We start from the raw sequence: 23,078 nt of genomic DNA, 5'->3' as shown, positions 1-23,078 counted from the left end.
AGTGATTGAACCAGCAGAAAAGAGACTGAAGATTAGACAAGACTACTGGGGGATTCTGAAGGAAAAAACATGAAGAGATGGGATCAAGGGTACATATAGCAGTGGTGGCCTTTGTGAAGAGAAGGGTCACTTCTTCATGGAGTAGAGGAAGAAAAAATGGAGGGGAGTGATGTCAAATAGCTTTCAGATACAGAAAAGGAGAAAAGAGAAAACTCATTTTTTCATTAAAGTATAAGGTGAGGTCCTCATCTGAAAGAGGTAAAGAAGTGAATGGTTTGGGAAGTTTTAGGAGAGAAGAAAAGATCTGGAAGAACCTCTATGGTTAGTAGAATAGAGAATCATTTAGGGAGCAATAAACTGCATTGCTATGATGAAGGCCCTGTTGAGATTTCACATATGTGTGTGTATATACATATAAGTGTGTGTGTGTGCATGTGTATACATATATGTGTGTGTGTGTATATATGTATATATGTGTGTGTGTGTGTGTATGCGTGTATTTGTAGTGGATCCAGCTCAGTTATACATTTTCCTCCAATCTCATTTAGCAGAACATGAATAGAAACAGATAGAGGTGGATGTTGGGGTAATCCAAAGTTGAACTTTGAGCACCGACAGGCCAAGAATACAAGCCATGTGAGAGAAGAGGATGGTGTATATAGTCAAGATTGAGAAGGAAAGTCAAGTTAGAGCAATTGTGGATGGTCCAGGAAGAGTCCTGAGGAATGGAGGGAATGGAGATCACTGTAAAGATGATGAATTAATTTAAGAAGGTTAAGACATAGGGAGAGATGAAAATAAAACATTATTACGGGTAAAGGAATTTTAGAGCTTTTGGTTATGAAAACAGAATATTTGTGAGTGATGACAAGATCAAGGGACATGACCATCCTTATATGTGGCTAGGGGGAATAAAGAAGTAGGTCATGGGAGTTGAAGAGATTGAGGGCCTGGGAGACCAGGGTGTTTCAAGAAGTATCAGCATGTATGTTGGAATCCCCTAGTACAAGGGGAAGAGTTGGAGTAAAGAAGAAGATTGTGAGCCAGGTACACTCCTCATGGAAGAGAATTCAGGGACCCAAAGAATAAAACATGATAGAGGGCATTTGGAGGAGAATGAATGGAAAGAGAAACAGATTGACTGACTGATGTGTAATAGAGACCATCTGAATAGAAGAAAGAACTAGGTAAGGAGCTCAGGAAAAATATCACAAATGTGGCGCAGGGGCAGGATATAGTCCAATTATTTTGGCATCTGCTAGAGCACTCTCTCAGCCCAAAGCAGGGAATGGGATAAATTCTTGGCTTGCCTTATTGATCATTTCATTCATCAAAAGAAAGAGCAAGTCTTGGTGGTTTTATTTCTTATGACCCAGTTGTGCTTGACTATGCATATTTCTTACAAGGATTTTGTGGGGGAGGGGGAGATGGAGGCGGGGAAGAGAAGATGTGGGACAGAGAAAGAAAATGAATGCTTGTTAACTGGAAAAAATGTAATTTTTTTTAAAAGGACAGCAAGTAACTAGGTTTACTGCTATTCTAGAACAAATAAAAATTGGTTTCTGAAGTAGAAATGATAGGAACCCGGGGAGAAAAATGATCACTCAAACCTAGAATCGGTGATATAGAAAGAAAAGAAAGCTGGGCATAGACAGAAGCCTCACCTCATTGGAGGAAGAGCAGATTTTGAAGGCTTCAGAAAAAGGATTGGAAGAATATTGTCCTAAAATATGATGACAAGTTATTTTGAAATACAAATAGAAATAATTCTATTGAGGAAGGAAAAAGGAAAATGAGATGATAGATACAACTACTCTATTCTTACTTTGCTGTTTTTTTCTTAATGAGGAGAATGATTTTTCAGAAAGGGCAGAATGCCATCCTGTTTAGCATTTAAAGGAGAAAGAGAACCTTCTCAATTAAACCTGCAAAGGACAAGGGCCAGCCACCCCAGTCACTTTTTTCCTGGTTCTGGGATATGCCATAGCCCATGCGAAGTTGAATCAAATGAGAGTAAGGATTGAAGACTAACCATGAGTGGCTACTGAGCATTGCAGCCTATGCTGAGTCAACGTGATGATACGGGAAGAAAACAATGGATTTGGAATCAAAAGACAGGGGTTCAAAATTTAGCCTTATTTATTGCCCTTGAGATTATCCTAGTCTATCTCCTCTTTACTTTTCAAATTATTGGCAAGAATGAAGTGTGTCTAAACACACACACACACACACACACACACACACACACACACACACACACACACAAAGAACTTCAATGGAGAAACAAAGAAATAAGAGGATTCTGAAGAGGCAGACAGGACTCCTGACCTGTGTCAGGAGGTTGAAATAACATTAACATTAAACAGAGGGAAAAGGGAAGGAGAAACACTGAATGTTTAAAATGGATTAACAGAAACAAGACTCCTTAAAGAGAAAGGAGGCTAGATCTTCAAGCAGTTACTTAAGTTCCAAGGAATAATGATTATAGTTCACAGAACTATAGTTGGAAAGAATCTGAGAGAATCATAGTATCATAGATTTAGAAATGAATGGGATCTTAGAGGTCATTGAGTCCAACTCCCTCATTTTACAGAGGAGGAAACTGAGGCACAGACAGGTTAATTGGTTTGCTCAGGATGACAAAGCTAGTAAATTTCTGAAGTAGGGTTTTAATTCATTGACTCGTAGACTCAAGGTCTAACCATGACGCCACCAAGCTTGTGGATGTCATCACATCTAAACCCTTTCATGTGAGAGACAAGGAAAAAATGAAGACTACAGAAAAATGTCTTGGCTTGCTTTAATGATAATTTCATCTGTCAAAATAACTGAGGAAGCAACAAGGGAACTGCTGTACAAGACTGAATCTCACCAAGAAAAAAGACAGGGATAGTTATTGGACCTGTGATTTCAATGGTCTAGCAAAATCCTGAAGGAGAAAACTCCCCCTGATGGGGGTTGGCATCTTCTTTTCAAATGATGGTTTTAGAGGGTTGCTTAGAACATGAAGAGGTTGATTAAGTCTGTTACCTAGGGTCACAAAGCTAGTATATGTCAGAGGTAGGCTAACAAAAAAGAGGAAATGGTTGCTAAGGAAGAAATGCCAGTAATCTCTGGGGAAACTGACAGCTCTATCTTAGAGGTCTGTGATAGAGGATAGCAAAGCTGGACACTGTGTGACATATATTAGACTATGAGTTCCTTGAGAGCTGGGACTGGCTTTTATCTTTATCTCTCTAATGCTTAGCAAAGTGTCTGGCATATAGTAGGTGCTTAATAAATAATCATTGATTGACTGACAAATCCTAGATTTTGGGACAGCACAGTGCACAGGGAACAAATGAGTAAGGTAGGATACAATGGCCCAAAATTCTATAAGGGAATTCCGCTCAAGATAGATGGCGAGCTCTAAAGAATGATATTGTAAAGCCACAAAGAGGAAGGATGAGGAGCTGCCTAAGAGACTGACGTGGATGCACAGCAAACTCATGACTCATACGGAAGATGGAAGCAGGAACAAGGAATGACATGATCCCGTTAGAACACTGTCAGCAACCTTAAAACTTGGATGAACTGAGCTGGGAAACAAAAAAAGGTTTTTGTTGCTGTTTGTTTCTTTATTTGTTTGTTTCAAATAAAACTATATTGGCGAAAAGAGAAGGATTAAGGAAGAGAGAGAATCCCTGCTTAGGGGATAAAAGAAAATAGAGAAAAGGCAAAACTGTTCCACTTGTATTTTGTATGTGTTTTCTCTGTCAAGGGAATAAACTCTGGCCTGGAAAGAAAAGAACAAATATGGCTAATAGAGAGATGAAATTCAACAGAAGTAGGAAGATGACAAGAGAGCACCAAGCTGCCCCATGAGTTCAAGTCACCAAATCACCTCTATCCCCAGGTTCTGAAAGAAGCACCTGCAGCTAGGTGGCACAGTGAGTAGAGCACTAGCCCTGGAGTCAAGAGGACCTGAGTTCAAATCTGACCTCAGACCCTTGACACACTTACTTAGCCGTGTGACCTTGGGCAAGTCACTTAACTCCAATTGACCCCTAAAAAAAGTGGCTGATGAAATTGCTGATCATCACCGGCAATGTTTTTAAATTTAATATTTATTATAAACATAATCAACAAAGATCAACAAAGATAAATAGCCAAATAATCATATAATTCAATTCACTCATTCATTCATTCATTCATTCATGATATATGAGTATAATAGATTATTATAACATCATAAGAAACAATGACCATAAAGAACAGAGAAGCATGAGAAAATATACATGAAGTGATGCAAAATGACATAAACAGAGCCAGGAAAATAATATACACAATGACCACACAACCTGAAATCAAACATGGAGTCACCTTAACGACCGAGCTTGTCCAAAAAGAAGAGATAGGAAAAAGCTTCCCTCCCTCCCATCCCTCACCTTTGCAGGGGACTGAAAATTTGCACCTATCAATTTGGGTTATTGGGTCAGATAATTTTATTCAACTGCTATTTTTCTCTATTTTTGTAGTAAGTAAGGGAGAAAACACATATTTGGAAATGAAAGTAATGTGAAAATGATACTTTTAAATGATACTTTTAAAAAGAAAAAAATTATATAAAATTTAGCATTTAAAAGAAAAGAACTAAACAAATTAACAGACAACAAAGTAGAAATGATTGTTCACTGTCACTTTCTTAGTATCTGAGGCTAGACTCTTACACTGACACTCTCTCACTCTCTCTCTCTCTCATCCTTTGTTCTAGAAGAGGACCATGACATCAGGAAGGTGATGCCATTACTTACAAATGAATTGTATTTAAGTGAGGGAGGGCTATGCAAAGTCACCAGCCTCACTTTCTCCTCTGGAGCCATGACTAGAGATAATTCCACACATATACATACATACATACATATATACATGCGTATGTATAAATACATATATATGTATGTAAATGTATATATACAATTATGTGAAATGTAGGTAGTTTAGGTTCTGCTGATCTTGCTTTTCTTTTCCATATCTTTTCAAAAATTTTTCCTTACATTCATAATTATAATTTTTATGGCACAGTAATATTCTGCTATATTAATGTGATAATTTATTCATTCTTCCATTGTTGAACATGTAGGTTGTTTGCAGTTATTTAGCTATTGCAAATAAGTATAACTATAAATAACTGTAGCTATAAATATTTTGTACAGATCCTTTGTATTATATTTTTTGGATAGAGTCCTATTAATGGAGTCATTGGGTCAAAAGGAATAATTAGTTTTGTGATTCACTGTACACTCCTGTATTGCTGTCCAAAAAGTTTGCATCTGTCTAAAAGCCCCACTAACAATATATCAGAGTGCCTATTTCATTGTACTCCTGACAATATTAAATCCTATCGTCTGGAAGGATCTATTTTTCCCATTCTAGTGGGTGTAAGGAAGTATATTTTAAGGTTGTACTGATTTACACTGCTCTGGTTACTAGGAATTTGAGCATCTTTTACGTGTCTATTAAAAGTTTGTATTTTTTCCTTTGAAAATTATCCATTCGTATCTCTGGACAATTGCACTACTGAGAAGAATGCATCAGAATTATAGATATGTATCAATTTCTTATAGATTCTGAATGTTAGTCCTTTATCTTATATGGTTCCTGCAAATAATTTCTGCCATTCTATTTCCTTGCTTTCCCTTTTGAAGATAATGCTTTTTGTTGTGCAAAACCCCTTTTATCTCTGTATACACAAAACCACTGATGTTCTCTTAACAATTTCTTCCATCAGATTGAAATATTCCTCTCTATAGTGGAGACAAATATACTATTCCTTTTTCTTCCAGATTTCTGCTTGGACATTCAGTCCCTTTACATTACGCTCTATATTTGTTAGGTTTGTCTTTTCTTCAATCATTTTACTAAAATATAAATATTCTTATAAATCCCATTATCAAACCAAACTTGACACGCAACTATTCATAGTAATAACTCATTTCTTTAACTTAAACTTCCATTTTATCAACTATAGAAGCATATCTTGGAATTACCTTTGTCCCACACTTTTCATTCCTCTCCCATCCATTTTTTTTCACTGAAATATCCTTCTGAAATACATTCTCTCTGTCTTTCTGTCTCTCTGTCTCTCTCTCTCTCTCTCTCTCTCTCTCTCTGTCTCTCTCTCTCTCACACACACACACACACACACACACACACACACACACACACACAGAGGAATAATCTCCACAGGTTGGTTAGACTAGCACTTCTTAAACTGTGGGTCTTGGCTCCATGTGGGTTTAAGAAGTACTGAAGGGGTCTCGAGTGGAAAAAGTTTAAGAAGCTCTGACTTACACAAAACTATCGTTAAACCCACTTTGTTAAGGCAAACTCTAGAGAAATTAGGTATCTTATTTAGGAGATTCTACGGTGATCTGAAGTTTAGGGCAATAAGCCCAATGTTATCTGTAAACAGGAGCATCTGGAAGGCTTCATCATCTACAGGGAATCCTTCTCTTCAACCTGAGCCAAGTGTTAGACACCTTCCATGATACTAGGAAATAACAGTAGCTAGCATCTCCCTGTGTCCTGCTTTTTATTAATTGATTTAATTAACTGAATTAATAATCAGATAATATTTCTGTTGTTTTATCTTTCGAGTTATCTTACAGTGGAAAGAGCACTGTCTATGGAATCAGAGGACCTGGGTTCAAGTTTCCCTAATGACAGTTAGTGCCTGGGTGACTTTGAGCACTTAACCTTCCTGACCAATTTCCTCATCTGTAAAATGAGGGGGACTGAAGTATGGCCTCTAAGGTTCTTTCCAGATGTAGGTCAACGAGCCCATGTATTCTATATAATTCTGATACATGAACAGGAGATAGACTGTGTGGGAGAGCCTTAAAGTAATGTTTTGTTCTATCTGGATCTTCTTTTTTTTTTAAGTTAACTGCTCTGTCCCTGCGGTCCCTGGAACATATATTGCAGATACATAATTCAATTTCAACAAATACAAAACTCTGTGTTAGGAACCAAAAGAGGCACAAATATAAACATGTCATGGTCCTACACTCAGGTATGTATACAAAGAACTTTTACAAAAAATATAACATTTTAAGTTCATATGAAAAATACAAAGTATTGTATAGTTCGGAGATCAGTGAAAGAAAAGATCAGAAAACTGATTAGCAATTCCAAATCCTTTAAAACAAACAAATTAAAAAAAAAAACTACTTAGCCCTTTTCCAGCTCTCCAGCACTATCTCTCAGATCTGGATTCATTAATTAGCAAGAATGCCTCCAAGGGGAAAGTGAACCCCACAGTTACCACGGGAACCGAAGAAATAAACTAAAATTGTACCTCGCTGAGACCTTCACTTTCACAAAAAGTCTGAGATAAAAAAATGCAGGTCATCGTCTCTTCTTTCTTGGTAAAAAGGATGAAGTCTTTCCCTATCCTCATGGATCCACTGCAATGAAGCAAAGAATATGTTATCACATGGATGGCTTAGCATCAGCCCCTCCCAGCTCAAACATTCTGTGATAATCTTAGGTTAAGTCTGATAGGGAACTTGACATTCTAATTAATATGCTTTACTTTGCAGATAAGAGAATGCTACTAATAGGAGTTTTAAATGGTTTATCCAGGAAGAAGGATGGATTTGTATGCATCCATCCAAAATGATAACAAGAGGGACCTGGTTCTCCTTATGATGAATAGTATGCATTTGAAAGATGGTAGAGGTAAGGATCCCAATCCGTAAGCTAGGTACAGAGCAAAAATATTTGCTCCTTTGCCAATCTAAAACCTGTAATGTAGGCTTTATGCAATCCTATTCAACAAACACTTATTATAAAGCACGTTATAATCTAGGGGCTAGAGAGACCAAGATAAAATAAGGCAAAGTTCTGGTCCTCAAGGAGCTTACAATCTACTATCTCATGCTTTCACTAAAAGAACTTACAAGCTGATGACCCCATATGAGACACTGTCTGACTTTTACTCCGAGGATTAGTAGAATATAGAAATGCCAACAAACTGCAAATAAATCATTATGTACTGGGTGACTGTCAAAGGACATCTCTGAAGAATCCCTACAATTTTTGAGGTATAATTTTGACTCGACAAAAATTATTTATGTGACTCTTGTGTTCTAGGTGCTGGGAAAGGCATAAAATTTAGATGAGACAGAGCATCCTCACGGAGCTTACTGCCTAGGAAGCTAAGATATCTATAATAGACAACTCTGTGTGAAAATTGCAGTACAGTTGTGATACCTGAATGGGAAAGTCAATACCAGAAGTAGGGGCAGCTTTCATGTAGGAGGTGGCATCGGCGTAGGATAGGTAGGAACTTAACACTAGGCAAAAGCGGGGAAGGGAGGACAATTCAGGCAGTGGGAAACATAGAAACCAAAGAATGGAGACAGATAAGCACAGGACATATATAGCCATCAGAGAGAACAGTACAGTTTGCTGAAGTATAAAGTACATAAGATAAGTAATACAAGAATGGAAAGGTAGGGCAACTTCAAGTAATGGAGGGGCTTGAAAGCTACACAAAGGAATTTTAACAACTCAACAGGATGTAGGGAGCCAGAAGATTTTTTCAGCAAAACAGTGGCATAGCTAGATCTATGTATATAGAACATCGGTTAGGCAGTGTGATAAAAGGTGGATTGTAGAAGGGAAAGAGCAAAAGCAGAGATCAAATAAGATAATATTTGTTAAAGCTCTTAGAATAGTATCTGTTACACAGGAGATACTATATAAATTTTAATTATTATTATGGAGACCCATTAAGAATTGAGAGTGGCAATGAGGGCTTGTGCTTGAGAGGTGGCAGCGGGAAAAGAGGATACAACAAATAATAAAGATGTTATAGAGGTAAGAAAGACGTTAGAGGTAAAATCGACATAATATCATAACAGTGAGAAATATTGCAAAGACACAAGTTGGGACTCTGCCAGAACCCTTCCAGGCTTACCCAAAGGTGTTCCTTTAACCAAAACAGCTATTTATTCCCATTCTGTATTCTATTTTTTAATTCCTATTTTTTGTTTATACAACACCTTCATTTCTGATGCCTTTTAAAGTAGACATCATTCTCAGTCATCGGCAAGGCACAGTACTAAGAGATGCAGGGGGAAGAAATTATTACCTTTTAAGACCATTGCCATAATGTCCAATGAACCTTGAAGCAGCTACCCGCTTCTTAGACATTCCAAAGAAAATGACATTTGAAGCTTCCTCTGTAACAGACATGGATTTTGAAGGATGTTAGATTTCCTCCCCGGGTCAGAGTTACCTCAGACTAATAACACCCTGACACAGTGAAAGAGTTTGAGTCATTTGATACTACCTTGAATCTTGGTGCCACCACATAATTCAGAGCCTCACAAAATCCCCAGCACACTGGATAAACCTGAGTGCCTCTGTAGCCATCCCAGACGTGGGTTACGCACTATGATGGATGGATGGATTGCTGACCTTATAACTCAATCCTACTCCTGGCTGGGGGACATCAAGAGGAGTACGCTAGCTTCAGATCTCCCAGAAATGACTCTGATTCCCATCTACCTGGTTCACTGCATTTTCTTTAAGACCTATCCCCACCCCTAGGGCAGACTAGAACTCCCAAAAGTTTACCCTGAATACATCTGGAGGACTGCCTCCACAGAGACCATGGGATTCAGTGGGTTCACTAGAGACCTCCTTATTTACTTATAAACTTTAAACTTAACTTATAAACTTTATAAATCGGATTTCACTTAAGTTAGAGATACCTTGTAACTCAGAAGTGCCCAGCAGGATATGTATTATTCAACTGATTTAATTCACATTTATTAAATACCTGCTATATATTATGCTAGGCCCTAAGAGAGATATAAATTACCTAAGACACAGGTCACGCTCTCATGGAGTTTATCATTTAGGAGTTGCCAGGTATTCGTGCCTGTCAACTGAATATATAATCAATTGTCCATATAACCAGAGCCTCTGAAACTTCTTGGGGATGTGCCAGTTTGAAAGCCAACAAGAATTTATTAAGTGGAGCAGCCAGGTGGCACAGCAGATAGAATGCTGAGCCTAGAGTCCGGAGGACTGATCTTTGTGAGTTCAAATCTGGCCTCAGACACTTACTAGCTGTGCGACCTTGGTGCCTCAGTTTCCTCATCTGCACAAATGAGCTGGAGAAGGAAATGGCAAACCACTCTAGTAACTTTGCCAAGAAAACCCCAAATGGAGTCATGAAGAGTCAGACATGACTGAACAAGAAGACAATGACGTTGAGAATTATGCACTGGGCATCAGTTGGAGATACAAAGAAAGGCATGTGTGTTCATGCCTGATGTACAATCAATCAATCAAAAAGCATTTAAGAATTTACTATATAACAAGGAAAAAAACAGAGACATCCCTGTTCTTAAGGAGTTTATATTAGATTGTGAGACTTACAAAATACCAGTATCTACTAACCAAGGGTTCATGGGTTTTTAAAAAATATTTTAATAATATTGCTAATAATACATTTGCTGTTTTTATTTTAAAATTTTAATAACGATTTCAATATAACTGGTTTCTATTCTAATCTAACGTATGCATTTAAAAACGTTATTTTGAGGAGTCCACAGACTTCCCCAAAGTGCAACAAGGGGTCTCTGACACACACAAAAATATAAGAACTCCCATGCTTAACTATAAGCTCTGTGAGATCAAGAATCCTATCTCATCTAAATTTGGTATCTCTTCTAGTACCGAGCGTAATGCTCTGTCACAGTAAGTGTTTAATAAATGTATTTATTGTGTTACTAAACCATGTCCTTTCTAACCACTCAAGATCTGATCTAAATCAGGTTCATCAACTATTTTCTCTGATCTGGCAAACTCTCCCACCAACCTACGATTTCATTTTTGATGTTAGAAAACAGTATTTTCTTCAGTCCTAGATTGTTCTACTATTGTGGGTATTCATTTTTAGGATCAAATAAAGAATGAGTTTGTTTCTTAAGATTTCAGTATCTTAAAACTGCTTTGTATTCATTTAATTTTCTTCTTAAACATTTTTATAATGAAACAATATAAAGATTCTTCCTTTCTCTTTTCAAAACTGTTTCTCCCAGCATATCATGTAAACAAACTGCCATTCATTTTCAAATTAATAAAAATGTTCTCATCACTCACTAGGAGTATCTGGCACGGAGTTAAATACTTAATAAATGCCTTATCTAAATATCTATCTAGCGAAAACAAATATTTATGAGATTTTTTTTCACTCAGCATTCTTTTTTTGACATCCACTTTAAAAATTTTGAGTTTTAAATTCTCTTCCTCCTTCCAGCCCCTCTCCCACCTATTGAGAAGACAAGCAATATCTATTATACATGCGAAGTCATGCAAAACATATTTCCATATCAGCCATGTTCAGCAACATCTTCTGCATGAAGCCTTCTCTGTTCTCCCAACTGCGAACACCTTTCCTCCCAAGCTATGTTAAATTTAAACACTTCATATATATTTATTTTACATTCATGCTGCATATATTTATATATGTATTGGTTATGCCCCCAATGTAGGCTCCTCATGAGTTGGGAATCATTCCTTTGTACTTGTATCCTCAGCAGCTGGCACCGTGCCTGGCCCATAGTAAGTGCTCAATAAATACATGGTTGGTTGGTTTTTAACTCTCTGTTCCTTCACACCAAAGAATAATTCTTCTTGAATCTTCCTATCAGCCTAACGAGATATGGATGATGATTTTAAGGTTGAGAATCCCAAGGAAAAGCACACAAGTGCGTAAGAAGACCACTTAGACACAGCTGTCCCCAATCATTAAATATACTCCTAGGCAATTTGGAGAGCATTAAAATGCTTTTGATGCCAGTGCTGACGCATGTTGGCAACAAGATCTAGCCCTTGGGTATGTGTACTGCAGGCTGAATGAAGTTTGTAACACACAAAAGGAGGCAAAATGGTGTCATTGGAAGAGTGCTGAACTTGGGGAGGAAGGACCAAATTTCTATTCCTGGCCCTGCTACTTCCTACTGTGTGAACGTGAGCAAATAACCCCTGACAGCTTCAGTTTCCTTCTCTATGAAATGAATGAGGGGACTGGTATACCTTACCCTAAGGTCCCTTTGGAAGCAAAATTTAATCCTAAGGAGAATGGGTATGGTATATGACTATAGGGCAGCATGTATTTGTGAGAACTATATTTTATATATATATATATATATATGTATATATATATATATGATATTATGTATATTATATATGATGATATATATGAAATGATATAAGCTATTATTTATATAGCACTTTAAGATCTCTAAAGCACTTTACAAATAATATCTCATTTGATCTTCACAACAACTCTGAGAAGTCAAATTCATCTTTGTCCCTATTTTATAGATGAGGAAACTGAGGTTAAAGTGACATCCCAGAGTCAAAGATGTACCAAGTGTCTAAGGCTACATTTGAACTCAGGTGTTCCTGACTTCAAGCCCAATGCTCTAGGCACTGCACCGCTAGGGTGATGCCTAATACAGAGCCTGACATTTTTGGAGGATTTAGAGTCTGGGGTGGAGTGTGGCCCTCTAGGTCCTCAAGTGCAGCCCTTTGACTGAATCCAAACTTCGCAGAACAAATTCCCTTAATAAAAGGATTTGCTTTGTAAAACTTGGACTCAGTCAAAAGGCCACACCCAAGGACCTAGAAGGCCACATGGGGCCTTGAGGCTGCAGGTTCCCCACCCCAGAGAGAGTGTGTTTGTACCCATACTGTGAGAAAATGAAAAGTGTGGGTTCTGAAGCTGGTGAAAATTGGCACATTCTGATAGTGTTTCAAGCCCTGAGACTGAGGATCCACAGAGGGAAAGGACCTCATAGATCATCTATTCCTAACTATTCACTGAGGCCCATTCAAGTCCCTAGGTCACAGAGGTAACTAAGCAGAGGAAGTTTCTGTCTCTTGTATCAGTGCTCTGTGCATCATTATATCACAATGACCATATGTGGCTTTAAATTCTGGCACCCTCTTTGAGAAAAGGGATTATTTTCTTTTTTGTATATTCCACCCCCCCCATTCCTAGCCCAGTATCTGACACAGAACAGGTGCTTAATAAATTCTTGTTGGCTGGTTGGTTGGTTGGTTGATAGACATTTATGAAGAGATGAGGAGAGAGGCCTAATAGATGTAAGTATCTGACTGACACAACCCTGGGCCCAAAGATGTCTTTTTTATGGAGAAGCCAACAGAACCAGAGTCTGCACATGAATCCATACATAAATACTATGTGTGGGTTGGGATTATAGGATTCTTCCCACTTGCTAATGAATGCCACTGGACTATACAAACAAAAAGAAGGCAAGGAACTTAAAGAGCCCTGAAAGGCCCATATGCTATGGGGCATATCTGATGAATGCTGCTCCGTGGTTTAAGAGGGTTTCCACCCCTTTTGTGTAGAAAATAACCATGAAAAATTCAATATACCAAGAAAAATATCCCCAAGCTTTATACCAGCCAAAGTCATGGATCCAGGGCCATGGATGAGAACCCAAATGCCTCAGGGTTCCCATTGGACTTCAATTATAGTTTGTTTTCATAAGGAAAAGATAAAGTAAGTGAACTCCTCTGCAAGCTGGGAAATCTGTCTGAAGCCATCATCCCTCTGAACATGAAAGAAAAAACATTAACCACTAAAATACAAGGCGAGGTGACCCCTAATTGGAGGTTAGGCAGAAAAGGGAAAATCACCTAAAGGCACTAGAAACTAGCCCCGGGGGTAGTGACAGCAGTACCCAGAGAGTCAGTCTTAGAATCAGGCTGGGTATTAACGGCTCTTATAATTCATTAGGTGGCACTACTTCATTCGAGCCAAAGTAAAAGTATATCTATAGCAGTTAGTACCTTCTAAATTTCATATTTTTTTCTATCAGAATGCTGGCCTCTTTAAGGTGAGATGGCTAGAATTAATTTTTCAAGCCAGCTGAAATACTTAAACCTGAAAAGTCAAATCTATGGCTATTCCATACACACCCCACTCCCCACCTCAATAACATTCAATACCCGATTCTGCATATAGAGCTCAATTTGCTTTTTTATTGGTTTTCTGACTGTTCATGGTAACAGCCAGTTAGGTAACTAGATAATTAACTTACCAGGGCTCATTCCGTATCCATCATCAAGGAAGCACAACATAAATCCACCCTGTAGTTTTTCATTATCCACTATAAGAGAAAGCAGCTATTACTAATAAATATTAAGCTTAATTTGTTCATTAGAAAGTCATGCTGCTCGTATGATTAATGTTCCTCCTAACACGGGAGCAGGGAGTAATGCAGAGCAGGGGCACAATGATGGAGCTCTGGGGAACTTGGCTGCGATTTTATGGAAACAGCAGGAGGAGAACAAGGGTGTAGCTAGAATACAAAAGCAACGAATTAAATTAAAATGAAAAGAAATTTTAAAAGCATTAAGAAGTTACTAAAACATATCAGCAACTAGACTGTTTGTAGAAAAAAAAAGCCAGATCCTGAAGCCGCCCTGGCCCATTTGAACAAAAGATACTGATCTTGACCTGGTCCGTAGGCCTTTCCTTCTTTCCTTTTAAGCTCCTTTCTATATGGGTCCAACTGTCCAAGTGTGTCCTTCTGGCCCTAATTCTTTCATAACCTTTTTCCATTGGCTTACCTTCCCTCCACTTTCACCATTTCACCCAAAAGTTCTAAAAAAAACCAATCTAGTCTTGCATAATTCAAATTCACCATCTACTACAAAGTCATCTTGGCATGACAATCCATCGGACCAGGTTCTATCTGTTTTCAAAAACTTACTAGCTGGGTGAACCTAGGCAAATCGCTTAACTTTTCAAAATCTCATTTGCAAAATGGGGATAAAACAACCCAGAGTTGCAACATAGGGTGGGTGTAAAGAAATTGTTATTTAAACATGAGTTTTCATTCTTATTCTGCTCTTAGGGGAAAAAAAAAAACACCAGAAGAATAAAACACAGGCCCTGCCATCTTGTTGGAAAGATTAGTATTGTCAAGTCCTAAAATAAATCAAAGCCATGAGTTGAGGAATAAAGCATCTTTAACTGAGATGACAGGGTAGCAAACCTGCCACTCTGGAAGATGTCCAGTGGATTTCCCAACCAAAGCAACCCAAGAAAAGGTTTTTATAGTTTTAGGAAGAGACAGGGAGGAGACAGTATGAGGTAGCAAGTCCTAGTCATGAGACCCCAGTGGCCCTTGGCAATCCAAGAAGAGAAAGCCACTTCATTCTAGCTGTTTTGCCCTTAGTGCCATGAATATCAACGGAAGGGAGTAGGGACATCAAAGGCCCAGATTCAACTTGAGCCAGATTCCCCCACAAGGCAAAAATCTCAGGATGGGGGGGGGGGTGAACCTAGGATGTGGTTCAGGTCAACCTAATCAAGACTAAATATCTTAAGAGTAAAGAACATTTAAGGGAGTGGCAGTTCATAGTACATTTGGTATTAACAATTTCTGTCATTATATTAACAATTATATTAGCAATTTTTGTCAGCACAAAATAGATATTTTTAACTGAGAGCCCATGACTTTAAAAAATATCTTGAGAACTGTATTTCAACCATAATTCATTTCCATTAGAATCTTGTGTATTTTATTTTATGCACTGAAAAACATTTTGAGATGGGGTGCACAGGCTTTATCATACTACCAGAGGGCTCCATGACACAAAGACAGTTAAGAACCTCAGCCATAAAGTAAAATATGAAATCATTTTTTAGGTATACCTTAACATAAATCCAAATAAGTACACGACAGGAAGTATGCCTTTATTCCCAAGCAGCAACATTAGGGACTCCTCATTTATAGACCTCTGACCTAGCCCTGCCTTCCTTCAGATATCCTTAATGGTGGCAAATTTTGGAAACAATCAAGTAGGTGGAGGAAGGGGAGAGAGAAAGAGAGAGAGAGAGAGAGAGAGAGAGAGAGAGAGAGAGAGAGAGAGATTGATTTTCTTGGTAGTTCATCAATTAGCTCTGAAGGCTTTTTGAAAAGAATAGTTTCCAAAATATCTTGAGCAATGGAAGCACAATTATAATATGAGGATAAACCTCAACATTTGCTGGACTCAGATGGACATAAATAATCTCTCTTTACCTCTCTCTCGACGATGCTATTACCTCCCACGGGTTAAATTATCTTCTCTATTCTGATGACTTCCAGATATATTTAAAGACAGATAGGTATGTGTGTATGTATGTATGTGTATATATATATATATATATATACACACATACACATACACACACACATATACACATATATATATATATGTACATCTATATATATATATGTATATACACACACATATATATATGTACATATATATATATATTTTTTTTTAGAGATGGGGTGATATGTGAGGGATCTCTCCATCCCTTATCTCCTTCCTAAACTCCAGATCTGTATCACCAATTTCCTGTTGGTCTGTATCTGAATTTTCCACAGACATCTCAAACTTAGTATATGCAAATGAATCCATTATATTCCACAACCCCCTCCCTGGGGAAATCCATCCCTCTTCAAAACTTCCCTATTATTCCCATCCTTATATTCATCCAGGTCTGCAACCTTGGAGTAGTCCTTAACTCCTCTCTTACTCAATCCCATAACCAAATGTTTACCACAGACAGCATCTTTCACACTGACCCCTGCCCTTTCCCTATTTTCACACCCAAATTTAGCCCACCATCATTTCTTACCTAGACTGTTGTTAACAGCCCACTTGGCCTCCCTGCTTCCAGTCTATCCCTTTCCAATCCATCCTCCACAGAGGTGCAAATCCATATTCCTTACACACAGGTTTGACCATATCATTTCAATCCACAAAAGTCCTCAGTGGCTCCCTATCACCTCCAGAATAAAATACAAATTCCTTAGCCTGGAATTTTAAGGTGTTTCACAACCTAGCTCCCACTTATCTTTGCAGTCATATTTCATATTACTTCCAGCCACAGTTCATATTCCAATCACACCAATTGCTTTCTAAACTTGATCTCCCATTTCCCATTCCTATGCTTTTCTATATTGTCCTCCATGCCTTTAAAGCAGAATTTCTTTCCTTGCTTACACTTTTTAGAATCCCCAGATCCCTTCAAGGCTCAGGTCAGGTTCCACATCCCATGTGATGCCTTTCCTGATTCCCCTTAGTTACTAGTACTCCCTTCTTTCTAAATTTACCTTACATTTCCCTATTTGTGTCCTTAGTGGAATAATTCCCACCCTGGTAGAATGCAAACTCCCTGAAGGCAGCCTCTGTTTTATGTTTCTTTTTGTCCCCACCACCCAGTACAATACCTTTGTACTTAGTAGGTACTTGCTGTATTCCTGTCGAATAGAACTAATGTTCTGGTTGAGTACTCCTGAAACTGAATATTCTTACTTTACAATCACACCTAGTCTATATTTAAAGGGTTAGCTATGATTAAAAGACAAGTTATGATAAATTTCAAACCCAGTGATTCAAAAGTAATGCTATTAAGGATTTCAGGAAGAGAGCAACTTGAACCCAATGATCATAGAGAAAGATTTCATAGCCTTTCTTTCATATAGTCAGAGAGTTGGTAGACTTTGAGCTAAACCTTGAAGGACTAATAGGATTTGTCTGGAAATGAAGAGTGTTCCTGATATTCCTTTGATCACAAGGTTTAGAGCAAGAGTTCCCAACCTAGAGTATCCCTACCCCAAGGAGATAAAATAAGCTTGTCAAAGGGGTACAGGTAACATTTGGTAACTGTATTTTCCTAGTGAAATTAATTTCTTTATTTTCTTATGTGTATATGCATGGCAAACAAAACAATAAGTATCCTTTTATACTGATTTAAGGGTACAGGAATATATCAAAAGCCAAGACAAATGGGGAACCAAAAAATGGGAGCTCCTGGTTTAGAGCTAGTTCATTTAATTCAATACTGACACTTCACAGATACGGACACTAAGACATAGAGAGGTTGAGTGACTGTCCAATGTCACATAATTATGAAGCACCAGAGTTTGGGTTTGAACCTAGGTCTTCTGAATTAAATCTAGTGCTCCTTCCACCATTCATGCCCTTAAAATAGACAAAATATACAAATATGTATTTATATAAAATTTATATTATATATTTTATACATATATGCATATTTTATATTTATGCATAAATATAATGTACCATATTATATTCATATTATTTATATATTTAATATAGGATTATAATTGTGATATAATAATATAATAAATAGAATGTATAATTTATACAATTGTAAAAATATGTAATCCAAATAAAATATATAAATAAAGATGCATATGCTAAAATGTACATGGATTATGGAAAATCAAAATGGATAATTTTGATTACATTAAATTAAAAAGGGATTGCACAAACAAAATCAATGCAACCAAGATTAGAAGGAAAGCAGGGAAACTGGGGGCAGGGGAATTACAGCAAGTTTCTCTGATAAAGGCCTCATTTCTCAAATACATAGAGAACTGAGTCAAATTTATAAGAATATGAGTCATCTCCAATTGGTAAAAGGTCAAAAGATATGAATAGGCAGTTTCCAGGAGAAGAAATCAAAGCTATCTATACTCATATATAAAATGTTTTAAATCACTATTGATTAGAGAAATGCAAATTAAAACAACTCTGAGGTATCACCTCACACCTATCAGATTGGCTAATATGATATAAAAGGAAAATGACAAATGTTGGAAGGGATAGAGAAAAATTAGGACACTAACACACTGCTGGTGGAGTTATGAAATGATCCAAACATTCTGAAGAGTAATTTGGAACTATGTCCAAAGGACTATAAAACTGTGCTTACATACCCTTTGATCCAGCAATACTACTACTAAGTCTGCACGCCAAAGAGAGCAAAGAAAAAAGAAAAGGACTTATGTGTACGACAATATTTATAGCACCTCTTTTTGTGGTGGCAAAGAATTGGAAATTAAGGTGATCTCCAATAACTGGGGATTGGCTGAACGAGTTGTAGTATAATTGTGATGGAATACTACTGTGGTGCAATAAATGATCCGTAGAATGCTTTCAGAAAAACCTGGTAAGACTTACATGAACTGATGCAAAGTGAAATGAGCAGAACCAGGAGAACACTGTACAGAGTAACAGCAATACTGTATGATGATCAACTGTGAATGACTTAGCTGTTCTCAGCAATATAATGATCTAAGACAATCCCAAAGGACTTATAATGAAAAATGTTATTTACTTCCATTGAAAAATTGATGGGAGTCTGAATACAGATCGAAGCATACTTTTTTTTACTCTATTTTCCTTGGAGTTTTCTTTTTGTTTTTTTGGTCTGGTTTGTTTTGCAACATGGCTAATATGGAAATATGTTTTACATGACTGCACATGTATAATGTATATCAAAATGCTTGCCTTCTCAATGAGGGGGAAGGGGAAGAAGGGAGGGGGAGAATTTGGACCTCAAAAAATTTTTTAAAATGAATATTAAGAATGTATTTATATGTAATTGGAAAAAGATAAAATATTAAAATTTTAAAATGAAATAAAATGTGCGTGTAATGTACAGAAAAGAGGAAAAAGCGTACCCTCTCTGGAGCAATGCACACATTTAGGGGAGTAATAGGAAATAAAGTTGGGCAAATGGGATACAGTCAGATTATGGAGTGTCTCAAAAACCAAGTGAAGTTTAAAATTGATCTGACAGATGATGTGTATGTCTTCAAGTCATAGACTGACGAGATGAAAGTACTATTTTAGGAATATTAATATACACTCAAGATAACAAAATCAGGAGGGAGGGTTTAAACAGACCAAAAACAGTTAATTCACGCTGGAGGAGACACAATCTTGAAAGTAGTGTGAGATTGGTTCTGAATGTAACTCAGGGAAAACAAGACAGTAACAGAGTAAAAAGAATCGCAGACAACATTAGTGTTGCCCCAAAGTAACTGGAGGAACATCAATAACTACTGACTCGTAGACCTACCTTCTCATCTTTTATAAAACATTTATTAAAATTAAATAGATCTGAATGAAAGGTGACCTTGACAAAAATACAGGCAAAGAATAGGCAGGTATTCACAAAGGAAATCTCTGCAGCAGACCGCATTTTACATTGGCTGAATGGTGCAAGAATATAATCTCCTAATGTTTATTTTTTAATTACCAAAAAAGCAATTTAAAAAAATATCAGCCTTACAAGATCTCCTCCGGTAAGAAATTTGTCATACGTGTTCATATACGCAAGATTTTCTGATTTATACAAATTTATACAAATTCATATACATATTTATACAGATAAAGAGATAACTCTGTACAACAATCCTATATTAACTTAAGGCATAAAAGATGGAGTTAGCCAAAAGTGTTTGTCAGTGTTGCAGAGAATGGCTTATACAAGATCCAAGTGGCAAGGAGATTTCCCACAGATGAGGAGGTATCCTAGGAGCTCTTATTTGTAGATATTGTGGTGATTTTCCCAGAACATTACAGGGTAACCTCTATGAGAACCATGATTATTCAAGAGAGATCATAATAGAGAAAAAACTAAATGGATGAAAAATGCCTCCTGTGTAGACTGTGACAAGTATTTGGATGGCCAGTTTACTGAGATAGTATCATTACATATATTTGAGACAGACACTGAAAACAGATTTTAAGTTGGGGCCAGAATTAAATAGGAAGAAGAACGCAAGCTAAAATTGCATTTGGAAAATTATATAGTGCTTTTAATATTTCCAAACTGTTCCCCAATGCAAAGACTCATATTTTCAACAGAAATGTTCTTCAAATGCTGTTTTATAGCTGCAAATATTGGGATATTATAATCTCTAAAGAATCAATTTTCCAGGTGATCCAAAGGGCAATGGAGAGATTTATAATGGGCTTAAGTAGACTACAGTATAAATCTATGATAGTGGAATATGATGATGATGATGATGACTTATTATTATTAATAATAACAGCCAGCATTTACAATGTTTTAAAGAGCTAGATGATTCAGTGGATAGAGTGCCTAGAAAAGGGAAGGCAAAAGGTAAGGAAATAAAATAAGCATTTTCTGATATGTGCCAGGCACTGTGCTAAATGTCATGCAAATATTATCTCATGCGATTTTCACAATAACTCTGCAAGACAGGTGCTATTATTATCCCCAGTCTACAACTGCAGAAACTGAGTCAAACCAAAGTTAAGTAACTTGTCTAAGGCCATACAGCTAGTAAGCATCTGAGGCCACATTTGAACTCAGGTCTTCCTGATTCCAGACTTAGTGTAAACTTTGTGCTACCTAGCTGCGCTAAGAACCACCAGAGTAGATAAATCCTATTGCTCCTATTAGATAGATTTTTAATGATCTGTACAGCCTTTCTCATCTGCTTTCTTGTCCCCTTTTCACCTCCTCTGTACACACATTTGTAAGAAATCTGACTGGGGATAGAAGTAAAGCACTTTGAACATCTACTCCATCTGCATAAATAACCTAGCTTTATAGGAATGAATTCTATAGGCCATGGACTTAATTAATATTCTGCTTCATCAAGTTCATTATATATTTGCTGACTGAAAGTGAGATAAACTAAAAATAGTGTTTTTAGTTTGAAATTTTTTATTTCCCCAAACAAAACCATCTCATATTGCACATTCCCATATGCCGTTTAAAATTGTAATGCATTGGGAGAAATAAGATGCTTGTTTAATAGTGAAGAACAATTAAGTTTATGTACTCTGTGAGTTTCAAGTGTTCTTTTATGGTAGGTAAGTTCAATGGCCTAGAATATCTAGAGGCTATTAAAGAGTCCTAGAAAAAAAATTTACCAAACACTACTTCCAATGGGTACCCGATCCCCAAAAGCACATATTTCTTGCCTTGGTTCCTCGCAGGATTAATGAAGTCACAAGCACTTACACTGCATTCCAAAATACATAGAATACACTTTTACTTCAGAGAATAAGACAGATGCAAGAAAACATATATATAATAATTTAAAACATATATATACACACATATGTATATAAAAAAAATCTGCTCACCTGAAAACACATCAAGTCTTGTAGCCCCTGCATCCCTGAAAACAATACAGAAATATTATTCCTTTAAAGGTAGAATGAATATTGAAGAAAATGGAAAAGTCAAACTCAACTACTGATATACAATAATTATATTATCAAAAATCAAAAAGGTAGAGAAGCTCACTTCAATGGCTTGAAACAATTTCTAAAAAGCTTTTCACTGTTAGTTTATTTTCCTGGTAAGACCTCTGTTCGCTTGGATATTATGAATGTCCAAAAGTTTCCGAATTCCTAAACTTTGGGAAACAGTAAGCAGGGATGTGTGGTTATACTGAGTTCAACTAAAGGGGCTCGAAGTCAATCTACTGTTTGATAAACCCAGAGACCCCAGCTTCTGGGATAAGAACTTACTGTTTGACAAAAACTGCTGGAAAACTGGAAAACAGTATGACAGAAACTGGGCACAGACCAACATCTGACACTGTATACCAGAATAAAGTCCAAATGGGTACCTGGTCTAGGCATAAAGGCTGATACTATAAACAAATTAGGGAGGCAATGAATAATTTATCTGTCAAATTTATGGGGACTGGAGGAATTTATGACCAAACAAGAGATAGAGAACATTATGAAATGCAAAATGGATCATTTTGATTACATTCAATTGAAAAGTTTTTGCACAAAGTCAACGCAACCAAGATTAGGAGGGAAGCAGAAAATTAGGAAAGAATTTTTACAACTAGTGTCTCTGAGAAAGGCCTCATTTCTAAAATATATAGAGAACTGAGTCAAATTTACAAGAATACAAGTCATTCCCCAACTGATAAATGATCAAAGGATATGCACGGTGTATGTGTGTATGCATATGTATATGTATGTATATACATATGTGTACATGACATACACAGACACATATACAATCTGTGTTACAAAGGATGACTTCCAGGGTAGTGAGTAGGGCAGAGGAGATGGATAAATCTGAAAGTGGAGATGATGTAAACACAAAACACATCAGTAAAAAAAAAGACTTTTAAAATATTTTTGAAGGCTTTTCTGGCTCCTCG

General features: G+C 37.0%; 1 protein-coding gene across 1 annotated transcript in view; it reads right to left on the bottom strand.

The window, feature by feature from the left end:
• MORC1 (MORC family CW-type zinc finger 1) overlaps nucleotides 1–20,242 on the bottom strand; it is a 175,100-nt gene extending 154,858 nt beyond the window's left edge. Inside the window, exons 1-5 of the mRNA XM_036744120.1 lie at nucleotides 20,204–20,242; nucleotides 14,297–14,396; nucleotides 14,136–14,204; nucleotides 9,137–9,227; nucleotides 7,337–7,445 (exon numbers count right to left, since the gene is read on the bottom strand). Coding sequence (XP_036600015.1) covers nucleotides 7,337–7,445; nucleotides 9,137–9,227; nucleotides 14,136–14,204; nucleotides 14,297–14,396; nucleotides 20,204–20,242 — 408 coding nt within the window. The remainder of the gene's footprint in view (nucleotides 1–7,336; nucleotides 7,446–9,136; nucleotides 9,228–14,135; nucleotides 14,205–14,296; nucleotides 14,397–20,203) is intronic.
• Nucleotides 20,243–23,078: the final 2,836 nt, after the last annotated feature.

This window comes from Trichosurus vulpecula, chromosome 2 (genome assembly GCF_011100635.1).
Source record: "Trichosurus vulpecula isolate mTriVul1 chromosome 2, mTriVul1.pri, whole genome shotgun sequence".
Taxonomy (NCBI): Eukaryota; Metazoa; Chordata; class Mammalia; order Diprotodontia; family Phalangeridae; genus Trichosurus; species Trichosurus vulpecula.
Note: the sequence above shows the minus strand (reverse complement) of the source record. Positions and strands in the feature narration are given on the sequence as shown.